Below are 12,015 nucleotides of genomic sequence, written 5' to 3'. Positions count from 1 at the left end.
CCGGTACCCGCTCTGACTGCCCCAGGCGGTGCGGTTGCGGGTGCGGGTGTCAATCTTTTGGCAAAAAAGCTGGCGGGTACCCGGGTTCACAGGGGCCATCTCTAGTTAAGATGCAGAAGCTGAAAGGAAGCTTGAGGTGATACTCAAGCCTTTCTCAAAGCTTATTTCAACCAAGGTTGAATGCGCAGTTGCTGGGCACATTGCACCGTGACTGTGCATGAAAGGGTGCAATGTAATTATGTGGAGTTACAATGGCAGTTACACTGGAGTATGCCTTATGGCAACTGCTGGCAGTTTCCCAAGTTTTTCTTGTAGTGTGACATCATTCAAAGAATTAGTCATGTAATTTTAAAAAAAAATCCATGTGAATGAGCAAACAGGCAATTGAATCAAGTTGATCCTCTACTCAGACACATGAGGTCAGTTCTGGCAACAATGTTAAGTTATGTTAGCAGTAACAGTAACATAACAGAAACATACCAGAATTGGTGTTGGCTTTGTTAAAATAACGGCAAAAATGCTTCTGTTACATTTTCTGTTCCTTTTTTTCTCTCTCTTATCTTGTGTTATCTCCCCAATTTTAGCAGGATATAATGTATGGCACCAGATAATATCTGTGTTATTTTTCATGTAGCAAGGGGGAAAGCCCCCTCTGTTATGTTACCCAATTGTCCTATTTTACCAGATAGAACACCTTATCTGGTTAGGAAGTGATGGTACAAAGATCCCTCTGGATAACATCACAGAAGTAACTTCCCATTGTTGTTTCTGGAGCCGCAGAAGCACAGCTTGTCTTGCAATCACACACCAGAGCTATCATCTCTCCAACTTCTTTCTTTGTTTGATGCAGTTGTGTGCACCGCTGGGAGAGTGCTTGGGGCATGCTCAACTAAAATTACTTTGAGGATCCCAAGTTAACACATAAAGAGTCATCACCGCATATGCCATGAGAATATAAAACCTTCTTTAGAGGGTCTGTCAAATGCAGGACTTCCTGTCAACCTGGGAACTCAGATTTTTGCAGATTTTGCAGGGAAGCCTGGGCTCCATTGTCCGAATGGCCAGACTTGCCTATGTAGATTTGCCTGCAAAATCTGGGAAAATATAGGGTTCCAGAGTGACGGGGAGTAACCTGTGTTTCATGGAGGTCAGATGCCTATTTGTGCGTGCAAACAAGGTTCTGCAGTCTAGCACAGTCTAGCAGTAAGTTTCGTGGACGCTGAGATGTCCAAGGCGAAATAGCAGACGTGCAGGAATCCTGTGCAATTTTGGACAGCGCGGTTAGGCAGAGGCAATGGAGAAATGTGCACAGAACTCGCCACAGTTCGCCGATCTTCCCTGCGCGATCGTTGCCCAGGAAACCCACGCACCCCCAAAAAATACAAACTTGCCTTCCATCCAGGCGCCGCGAGACGGAAGATGAGAGACACACAGGTCTTATGCTAGGCCGGTGACGATCCTCGGCAACGCGCCGCCATGGAACATCGAATGTATTGCGGATATGTGTGTGCGGATCTGGATCCAATCAAGGGTAGTGCTCTAGAAGAAACAAGCCGTGGCAGAGAGAGGGGTGAAACCAAGAAAGAAGCCGACGACGTGAAACCACTATATAATCTTGTCGGGAGTACGTATACACACACAGAGAGATACATCAAAAGAAGCGGGGATGGGGGGGGTACAAATATGTGAAAGGGGGAGTTCAAGTGGGAACGAAGGGGAAGAACTGGTGGTAGAAGTCCAAGATTGCGCGGGAATGGTCGGTTCCGAGGGTGTCAAAGGGTGCGGCAGAGGAGACGAGGGTGCGGTTGGAGGGGATCGTTGGGGGCTCGGGCGGGGACGCGGGCGGGGCGGGCGGGTCGACGCAGCGGAAGAAGGCGAGGAGCGGGCGCAGACGGGAGACGTGGAGGAGCCAGCGGGCGGCTGTATTGAGCGGGCGGGAGTGGACAGGGGGCGGTGGAGGGGGAGGGGGGAGAGGGAGGAGGGGGGGCGGGGGAAGGAGGCGCGCACAGGGATGGAAGAAGCGGCCGAAGCCGGCGAGCCAGTCGACGAAGAAGCGCGCGAGCTCGGCGACGCCCTCGCGGACGCCGGCGGCCTCCGGAGCCCGAAGCGCCGTAGACGGGCCACGCTGGTGGGCGGAGAGGACGCGGGCGAGGCGGTCGCGACTCATGTAGGCCAGACTGCCCGGCACCTTCATCCCCGGCGCTCCCCCCATGGCCGTCGACGACGCCGACGACGCGGACGGGGCGCTGGCGGAAGCGTCCAGGATCCGGTTGTAGCTACGCACGGTCGACAAACTGGGGCCCAGCGAAACCCGCCGGTCAGTGTGCATCTTCAGGCGGGGGGAAAAGAGAGGAGTACTGACTGGAGGGCCATCCAGATGAGCAGCGTCTGCACGACGAGCCCCACAAGCACGACTTTCCAGCGCCCGCTGCGGCCTGCCGGGCCCCTCTTCCGGGGCAGACTGGAGAAGAGGGAAGCGGGGACCAGGGAGGCGAGGAACGAGCTGCGCCCGGGCCCGTTGGCGGCCTGCAGGGCGTCAAGCTTGGCCTGGATCCGGCGCCGCTCGTCCTCGACCTTCTGGGACGACAGGAGCAACGTCTCGAGCTCCTTCTGGCCGCTCTCTTTGGCGCGCATGTCCTGCTTGCGGCTCTGGACGAGGCTCTTCTGGGCCAGCTGGTCCTGACTCGTCCGCGAGAACCTGCAGAAACCCAAGCCAGACAATCAGCCACTAGAACGATGGGAAGGGGAGACGGGAGGGGAGACGGACGTGGTGGCGAGGACGTCGAGGGGCTTCTTGTCGACGATGAACTCGATGACCGTCGCGGCCAAGTCCTTCAGCGTCTTCACCGGTCCGGGAGGCGGTGGCGGACGAGGAAGGGGTTTGGGAGGGGGCGCGGGTGTGCTGGTGAGTGGGCGGCGCTGTTGGGGCGCGAAGCCGTCGAAGCTGGGCGACGAGAAGGCAGGGTCTTCGCGCGGGCCCTCGTCGACGTCGCGCGGTCTGGGGGTCCCATCGTCGACGACGGGCGGCCGCGCATTGGAGGGGAAGATGACGCGGTCACCGGCCGAGGAGAAGGGGTGGGAAGAGGAAGAGGCGGCGGTTTTGCGCAGTTTGGCGGCGCTGGGAGGGCGCCGGATGGGTTTGGTTGGCGGGGGACGGTCCGTGGAGCCGCTGGGGTCGGGGACGAACCAGCCGGGGGGATGGGGTGTTTGGAAGGCGAGGGTGAGGTCGGTGTTGAGGACGGTCTGGTCGTAGTTCTCGGCTGGCTGCGCGGCTGGGGCGGGGTCGGCCGGGGCTGGCTGGGAAGGATCGGCGCCGAAGAGCGGCTCCGCGTCGGCGTCGGCGTCGACCTGCTTCTCCTTTCCCTTGCCCGTCCGAGTCGTCCCCGGATGGTGCTTGGAGGTGAGGCTGGCTGAAGAGGGGGGGAGATGGCCGGGCTCGTCGTCGAGCGCGCTGGAGACGCGCTTCAGCCGGGCCCGGGAAGGCACGTTCTTGAGGCTCTTGAGCTTCTCGAGTCTTGACGCGTCCTCGCCGGCCCCGAGCCTAGCCTGGGGACGCAGGGTCGCCGGCGTGCTGGGATAGAAGCCGGTGATCTTGGGCGTGGCAAGGGTGGTCTGGCCGGGCTCGTCCGCGCGAACAAAAGTCTGCTCTGTCCGGTCGCGCTGCTGGTGGGGCCGGTCGTCGTCCTCGGTCGTCGTGTCCGACGAGCGCTCCGGAGGATCTGCGCGAGACTGATGCTGCTGCTGTTGGGGAACGGAAGCAGGCGGGGGTTGAGCATGGGACGCGGGAGTATCACTGGCGTGCCGACAAAGGACCAGTGGCAAATACTTAAGCATTTTTCGCACGCAAGTACTAGTACTGTGTGGGCAACGCCGAGCATGTGGGAGGGAGAAAGAACGGAGGAAAGGAGAGGGGTTGAGGGATCGAGGAAGCTTACCAGCACGCTCCCGGAGGCGAGCAGGGAGTTGTTATCGGCCAGGACCTGAGAGAATGTGACTTTCTTGTTATGGTATTCAGAGGCGCCGCGGAAGAGGGGTTTCTGTGCGGGGTCGAGGGGCACAGAGGTGGGGGGGTGGAAGGTGTCTTCGGGACTTTCGGTGTCCGAGGGCGACTTTCCGGTGGTCGTCATCGGTCCCAGTCGCCAGCCATCCTTGTTGATCGCCGGGCCATTGGCCGTCTTGGGGGGGACGTTCTGGGCGCTCGAGCTGGCGGACTTGCTGGAGGGATACGCGGGTGCGTGGGCGCGGTGGGCAGGTAGGTATTTGGACGGGATCTGGGAGCGAGTGGTGACGTTTGCGGACTGGTTGGTGACGCGATCTACTGCAGCAGACACGCGGGTTATGGAGTGTTGAGATTAGGGTTTCTTTTTTTTGGGGGAGAGAAGGGACATACTGTTGTCAAGCCAGGCGTGCGAAGAAGAAGCCTGACGCGTCTCCTGGGCTGGCTTGCTGGACAGGTCGACCTTCCCGCGGAGATGAGCGAATGGGGGCCGTTGTTTGGGGGTGGGCTCGATCTGGCGGGCCATCCGAGCAGGATAGTCGTCGCGCTGATGAGAGGGCGGTTCTTCGGGGATGTTCTGGATGCTTGGGGTGACTGATTTGTGGAAGCTCTCCTGGACGCTGTCGAAGAGGGCGCCCATCTTCCTGGTCCCGTCCTGCAGATCAACCACGAAGGTCTCGTCGTGCTGGTCCTCCTCCTCCTCATCATCATCTTCTTCTTCTTCCGGCTCCTGCTCGTGCTTGTTGTTGCTGTGCTCGTCGGAGCTGAGAGTGTTGAGATCGCGCCTGTTGGTGTTGCTGAGCATGTCTTCCGGTTCTGTGGACGGATGGTGGGCCCGGCGGTGGTGGAGGGCGGTCGGTCTGAGGTGTTTGCCGGGGGAGTTGATGCGGTTTGTCAGGAAGGTCTCATCGCGTGTGGCCTGGGATGGTTTTCGCTGGGGCGGTGGAGGCTGGAGCCGGCAGCCCTCGGGGACTTCGAAGACGTGCAGCCCCGCCGTTGCCTGGTACTCGGCCTGCTGCTTCTCGATCTCGTCGAGCTCGTTGTTGACGAGGGTGGAGCTGCTGGTCGAGCCTGCCGGGTGCTGGCTGGTGCTCAAGGTCCTGCTGGCTCGGGTCGGTGGTCGGCGCGCCATGCTCTGGGTGGTTGCTGGGTAAGGCGGAGGCTGAAACACAAAAACCCAGCCGCAAACCCAAACGCACATCTGCTTATCTGCTTACCATCTCCGGCACACCACCCAGGCCAGGCCAGCGTGTATGCGCAACAACCACCCACGCAGTCCAGCTGCCAGGGGGGAGCGCCCATCCATCCACCCTCGAAGAAATGCCCCCTTTCTTGAGCCAAACCTCTTCCACTCGCTCGCAATTCTTTCGATACATATTTAAGTACTTAATGGGGTACCAACAACATGATGATCAAAAGTATCATTCATACCAGCCTCATTGGACCACTCTCACCCCCGTCCAAGGGACCGGAAAGATTATAACATCGTGATCAATTGCTTCGTGGGCTCTGGTCCCGAGCTGCACAAGTGTCCGACCAGCTCGGGCCACGACAGTGGCACCGCCTTGTACTGATGTACATACACGTCGAAGCATCTTTCAGCATCTCTACTAGCAATACAGGCTTATATTCCTTCCGGTGTACATAATGTCGCCGGTCTGCTCGAGTCGGTTCTGAGTACAGACACCGTGACCGGACCATCGATGGCATTAGATACCAGGACGGGTGAGAGCATACCCTCGACGCGGAGCGAGATACTGCCAGTGCAGACACCGCTTGAAGGGTCACAAGGTCGACCGTCTGAGAGAGCCGGTCTCTTATCAAGACCTCTGTACCACATACGAGGCTTGAGGGTTCCGAGGCCGGCATCCTTGAGGAATCCGAGGCCGATGCTGCTTCATGGAGAGGGGACGCTTGCCAAACCAACAAGTGTCGACCGCGGAATCATAGCGCACACAAGACAGCCGGATTGCTCGCGTCGGTTGGCAAGACACGGATACCCTCCCAGCGAAAAAAATACACGCTTACAAGAGTTGAGAAAAGGTGCGAGCCAGGAGATTGCTGGGGCCTTTGTATCTCGAGGCAGGATATAGATACAGAGCAATCCAAGTTTCGTTTCTGGATAACACAAGCACCTATCTCATCGAAGGAAATGGCCTTGGCGTACACAGTTGTCCTTATACAACAACTTCTGCAAAGGAGCATAAGTAAACCCGCTCTTTAACTGCCCTCGTCTTCCCAGCATCCTCATCATTCATCCATCTGCTTGAATTTTGAAGCCATATAGGAAATCATCAATCCATAGCCATCAATAATCATTGACAGCCATCCATAGCCATCAACAGCCATTTGTAGTCATCCATAGCCATCCACAGCCATGTTGCTTACCAAAATCGTAGTGGCTCTTCAGCTCTTGCATTTCTATAATGCTTCAGCGCTTCCGGTCTCGCAGTCAACCCATCTCGTAAAAAGAATGGAAGAGGTTAAAGCTGTCCAGGAAGCCAGAGAAGCCCTACAAGGTGTTCAAGGTACGTTGGATTGTTGATCCGGGACAATCTGTTTGCAAGTGATAACTATTTACACATATGAGATGATCACTTTTTTTTCCTTCGGTATTTTGATAATGAAATTGGTAATTGATTGTGTATCGTTAGACGAGGCAAAACTTGGGGGTAGAGTAGGCACTGGAGAGACTGCAGAGGATTTGTTTCACACAGGTTTGCTCATTCAATCTCAGCAAAGAATTGTTTGCTCCATCCAACTCCGGAGCCGCTGAATCTTTATCTTATCCATCAGCTCCGATAGATTCCAGACACCGGTCATTTAAGGAAGGGGACCCGCATCTTTCTGAGGAACTAGCAGCTGGTAGGCAATGTTCCCCCCTTCCTCCTTAGATCCAGGCGAAAACCACAAATACTGACATTGTGATCCAATCCTTATATGAACAAAAACAATTTTTCAACAACTTGACTTCGTTGGATTCCAATGATGCCCCAAATACAGATTCCGCAGGTGGTAGTCTCAGTTATGAGCCAGCACTTGAATGGCATAGTAAGTCTCGTCAATCAACTGCTTATCAAAGCATTGCTTAATGAAGAATAAAAACCTGAACTGACAAACTAAAAATAAATAAATAAAAGAAGGGGCTGCATCCAGCAAGCAAGATCCCATAGAAGCTAGGTCTGACAAAGCAAAGGGTCAGTGGATTGTCGGATGATTAAAAATGAAAGTGCGTCGGATTGATGGAGTCATATAAATGACTTACCTCACACAGTTCAATCGAGAGATGCGCCAGAGGTATCTGCCCACGTTTCAAATGGGCTACCACCGAGATATCCTTCCAAGTCTCCATCCGGTGCGCCCGAATTAAGATCCACAGGTGAGCTTGACGAGATGTGCTTATCATCATCCCCCCAAAGCATCGAGACTGACCCACATTTGCAATCCAAACATCAAACATCTACAGGTTTGAGAGACGCAGCCAAAAATTACTTTACGGGCACAGCAACACTCGCAAAGCAGAAAATTTCAAGCAAGGCTGTGGGCGCTCGGAATTTTAGGCAAAATGTGGTGGCATCTCTCGACAGAAAAACGGGAAGAATCGCTGAAAAGATAAAATCAACTCGTGCAGGTCATCCCAAGCAATAAACCAGGATCATCAGAATCAGTAGCATATATATGTGATTGTTGGTTTCAATATAATTATATGTTGACCTGTGTTTATCCTCACTTTAACTTATTTATCACACTAAACATACTGAATATTACATACTACACCATTAATCTTCATTTCAATTTGTCTTGCTCCTTCTTCCTACTTGGGTATATCTCATGACCAGTATTGTCTTGCATCTTTGATTACACTTTTGGTTAGATACGCGTGCACATTCATTTCTCAAGGGAAGTGCTATCATCTGATTGTGCATATCCTTGCCAGTCTTTGCCTTGCAAAACTTCATTTTCCTTTTTTGTTTTGAACAAAATATATTTGTGGCCTCATCCTTCATGGATAAAATAAAGTTCATGGTAGCTTTGCCGCCACACTATCATGAGGTATCTTGGTTATGACCATGCCCAGCTTCCTCCTTGAAACTTGCTGCAGATGGTTGAAACTATTGGAAGCTGCCTGTTTCCAAAGCAGTTAGCCCTCAAGTGATTGCAACATCTTTGAGATGGCTAAAATGAATGTCAAGAGATAATTTGAGGATAGGCTTGGCCTTGGAAAAATTTTCCCCTCAAATCTCACACCAAAAAAATTGACATAACCATTGTACTCTACAATCATAATGAAATCCAATAACTTGACCAGCCAGCTAGCTCCCAGCACCAGAAGTGTCGGTGTATTGCACTCCAGACCATCTCATAGGATGAATCAAAAAATGTGGGATTGAAACCTCCCAGAAGTGCATAAAGGCAATATGCAAAATGGGGAGCAAATTTCCAACCTCCCAGAGTGCACGAATGCAACAGCGGACGGGTGTGAGGATGTACCACTACCTGGAATTACGGCAAAATTAGACACAAATCAGAGTTAAGACTTCCCAGAAATTGATACAAGTCTCCTGCTTTAATCAGTGCCAGTTAACAAAAGTGTGGATGGTGGTTTTGAAAATGAACCTACGCACAGCTTACAGGGGAGACTTGTGTCATAGCACAACAAAGTGGGTGGAATTTGACTGTTTTGGTGGGAGAAAATTCAACTTGGAATTAATCCCAGTATCCCCTCAAACCCTCGGAAATGTTTTTATAGGGCAGCTAGATGTTTTTGTTGATCTAATCCAAAACCACAAGTAGTAAATGACATTGCTAATTTAGAGAATACGAGTTTGACCCTTTTTTGTGCCTTAAAACGCGTTTCAAGCACCTTGTGCATGCCAAAACGGAGGGGGAGGCTTGGGCGGCCTTGAGCTTCGATGGTTGTAGGGTAACTCCGGAGGATTTGGACGGCCGGACCCGTCGTGGAGAAATAGTCATTGCGGGGTTTGGGGTTCGGTTGCACCCTCATTTCCCGACCGAAGAAGAATCCTCCTCGCCGACCCGCTTCCAACTTGCCATTCGGAGGGTCCTTGCGGGACGGCGTCCCCCCTCCAATAGAGAGACGTAGTTTTGGGACCCGCTTGCCGATGAAGCATCCTCCTCGGCCGTCGATACACGAGGCTGTATCTGCTGGCCGAGGAGGGGCCCTCCTTGCCAAGTCACTCGGCGAGCAGTAAGGACGATTCCTCCTCGGCCGGTAGGCACATCAGACTGTACCAACCAGAGCGGGAAGAGCCCTGTAACTTGTTCCAGACTGGCCTGCGTTTTGTAAACGTATTTTCTTGAGAGCGTTTTCATTTCACGTTGATGAAACTCCGGTATTACATTTCGAGAATGGCAGTGCCAGGGTGCTGAAAAAATGCAAAAGAGCGCAGTACAGGTATAGAGGCAGAGATTATAAATAACCCCTTTGTGCAGCTGCCGGCACCATCATCCTTCGTCCATCTGCTTCAATTTTAAGCCCACAGAGAAAATCATCAATCCACAGCCATGTTACTAAGCAAGATAACATTGACTCTTCAGCTCTTGCATTTCTACAATGCTTTGACGCTTCCAGTTTCGCAGTCAAGCCATCTCGTAAAAAGAATGGAAGCGCAGGAGGGAGTTGCCCAGGGAGTCGTAAAAGTTTTGGACCAAGGTAAGTTGAACTTTCGATCCTGCCTTTGCGCAAGGGATAGCAACCCGAGATCGTTGTCTCATTTTGAATTTTAATACTGACTTATGATCCAATGCATATTATTAGGCCAAGTAAGACCTGGAGGCAGGGTAAGCCCTGTAGAGAACGTAGAGGCTATATCACGAAAAGTTTTGCTCATTGGAAGGAATATTTTCCACACCCAAGTCCATGGTTGCCGAATCTTCATCTAGTCATCCATCACCTTCGTTGAATTTAGAAGGTGAATCATCTAGTAATGCGAGATTTCTTCTTGATAGACCAGTTGGTGTAGATCCACACAAAAGTCACAAAAACTGACATTGTGATTCAACCCTTACGTGAACGAAAACAATTTTTCAACAACGTGACTTTCTTGCGGTCCGATGTTGCGCCTGATACAGAATCCAGCCGAGACAGTTACCACTCTCAAGATGCAATTGGACAGAACGGTAAGCTTAGTAGTGAATCAACCGGTTAATTATCCATATATAATGGAGCAATACAAATCAAACTGATGAAATAACATTTGTTAAACAAGGGGCTGGATCCAGCAAGCAAACTGTCATTATAGATAGGCCTGAGGAAGAAAATGGTCAGTAAACCGTTGCGGGGTGTCATATAGGATACTAAAAAGGTTCACCCCACACAGTTCAATTCAGAGATGCGAGAGAGGTATCTGACCACCTTGGAGAGAATGTGCCACCGGGACATTCTTCTGAATCGTCATCCAGACCCGTAATAGAATCCGGAGGTGAGTTTCAAGAAACATTCTCATGATCCTCTCATCAAAGTTTTGAGATTGATCTAAGCACATTTACAACCCAAACATCAAAAATCTGCAGGTCTACGACGAGCGGGCATCAACATTCTATCTGTTTCCCTAGAAAACCGGAGAATAAGAATTGCGAGCAAGGCTGAGCGCTTCAAAAAGAGGATTTCGGATCAGAAGAAAAAGATAGTCGCATCTATTGACGGCAAGGTGAACGAAATTAGCGAAAGGAACAAGCAAATTGAGGAAGAGCGTCTGAAATTAAAATTACCATCAGCAGAATGATCAGCCTATTCAGAAGATCTATATGATCATTGATGATGTATCCTCCACTTTTTTACATCATATGGGTGTCCGTAATTTTACAAACCATATGGCCCGCAAAAATACATAAAATATGCCTACAAGTATCACTTTCTAGTCCAGCCCCCAAAAGGGGCTTTTAAAACAGACATTTTGCAACTTTGCACTTGCAAAACACAAGCCAGATGGTCTTAAAATTAACTTTGCCAGACATTCTTCACACGCCACATTGCTTTCAGGAAATGTGATTTACCAGAGAACAAGTATAAGCCCTATTTAAGCAATTTTGGGGTTCACAATGTAATTTAAAAGAACTTTGAAGCACATTCCCAGGCCTTTATGAACAACTCTTCAAAAATTTGTTAATCTTTCCACATTTGAGAGAGGGAAAGAATTGCCAAAAACTTCTTCCATTGGTTCTTTTTGTGGACCAGATCTCTACTACAGCCATTCTCAAAAAGCTTGCGGTTGGGTAGGCCCAAATTTTGGACTGCTATTTTCAGCCTCAAAGCCTGTATAGCCCCTGTATGAAAGGCTGCATACAGTAATGTGATTGTAAGAAAATCACTACTTTCTTTGTTTTTAACTTTGGGGCCTCAAGGGTTGCACCATTGGAATCCTGGACCAATTTTACACTGATCGGACCCTTGCCGCATCCCCCTCCCCTGCCCTGTGGCCAGCCTGGCACCATCATCGAGCCAAACAGCCGCCCGAAGGGATTTTGACTGCCTGTACAGTGAAGCTGTACAGGCCTGTGGCTAAAATAAAAAAAAATCTTCTTTTGGCCTCGAGCCCGCAAGCTTTTCGAGAATGGCTGTAAGTGGACGACGGGGTATTAACTTTCCAAGCGGGGTATTCACCTTAAAAGCTTGTATTTGGTCAGTGTGTGGCGCTTCCTGTGGATTTGGAGATTGATTCCTAACTTGGTGTGGATTGGGATTCCGTTCATTCAAGCAACGGTGCAACAAGTACAATACATGTAATTGTATTTCACTGTATCGTATTGGAAAAATATCAAAATAAATGTATCTGTATCATAATTTTTTCCAAAAACTGTACATATGTATCATTGGAATCATTTGGTGAAACCAATACAAAACGTATTTATTGTAATTGAATGTATCTGCATGAAAATACAATACATGTATTGTAATTGTTGCAGCGTTGATTCAAGGGTGGAACTCATTGCTGCCTAATCCATTCAGTTGGAGAAAAGTGAGGAGATGTGCATCATTGCCTACCGGAAAACGATGG

At 50.9% G+C, this 12,015-nt stretch overlaps 4 protein-coding genes across 4 annotated transcripts; 2 read left to right on the top strand and 2 right to left on the bottom strand.

Moving 5' to 3' along the window:
- Positions 1 to 1,699: 1,699 nt before the first annotated feature.
- On the bottom strand, positions 1,700 to 5,129 carry PtA15_1A799 (uncharacterized protein; the record flags this gene model as incomplete). Its single annotated transcript, XM_053165863.1, has 7 exons — positions 1,700 to 1,920; positions 2,008 to 2,294; positions 2,363 to 2,698; positions 2,768 to 3,741; positions 3,936 to 4,315; positions 4,391 to 4,641; positions 4,753 to 5,129. The coding sequence occupies 7 exons, from the start codon at positions 5,127 to 5,129 to the stop codon at positions 1,700 to 1,702; spliced, it is 2,826 nt and encodes a 941-aa protein (XP_053017013.1).
- A 1,245-nt stretch (positions 5,130 to 6,374) lies between these two features.
- Positions 6,375 to 7,645, top strand: PtA15_1A798 (uncharacterized protein; the record flags this gene model as incomplete). The annotated part of the gene is made up of 7 exons (XM_053165862.1): positions 6,375 to 6,525; positions 6,652 to 6,714; positions 6,794 to 6,862; positions 7,001 to 7,048; positions 7,138 to 7,194; positions 7,272 to 7,376; positions 7,464 to 7,645. The coding sequence occupies 7 exons, from the start codon at positions 6,375 to 6,377 to the stop codon at positions 7,643 to 7,645; spliced, it is 675 nt and encodes a 224-aa protein (XP_053017012.1).
- A 1,353-nt stretch (positions 7,646 to 8,998) lies between these two features.
- On the bottom strand, positions 8,999 to 9,331 carry PtA15_1A797 (uncharacterized protein; the record flags this gene model as incomplete). Its single annotated transcript, XM_053165861.1, has 2 exons — positions 8,999 to 9,044; positions 9,111 to 9,331. 2 exons carry the CDS (start codon positions 9,329 to 9,331, stop codon positions 8,999 to 9,001), a joined length of 267 nt encoding a protein of 88 aa, XP_053017011.1.
- A 192-nt stretch (positions 9,332 to 9,523) lies between these two features.
- Positions 9,524 to 10,743, top strand: PtA15_1A796 (uncharacterized protein; the record flags this gene model as incomplete). The annotated part of the gene is made up of 7 exons (XM_053165860.1): positions 9,524 to 9,671; positions 9,777 to 9,799; positions 9,876 to 9,930; positions 10,091 to 10,138; positions 10,228 to 10,281; positions 10,339 to 10,440; positions 10,532 to 10,743. 7 exons carry the CDS (start codon positions 9,524 to 9,526, stop codon positions 10,741 to 10,743), a joined length of 642 nt encoding a protein of 213 aa, XP_053017010.1.
- Positions 10,744 to 12,015: the final 1,272 nt, after the last annotated feature.

This window comes from Puccinia triticina, chromosome 1A (genome assembly GCF_026914185.1).
Source record: "Puccinia triticina chromosome 1A, complete sequence".
Lineage (NCBI taxonomy): Eukaryota > Fungi > Basidiomycota > Pucciniomycetes > Pucciniales > Pucciniaceae > Puccinia > Puccinia triticina.
This window is presented reverse-complemented; position numbering and strand designations above follow the sequence as displayed.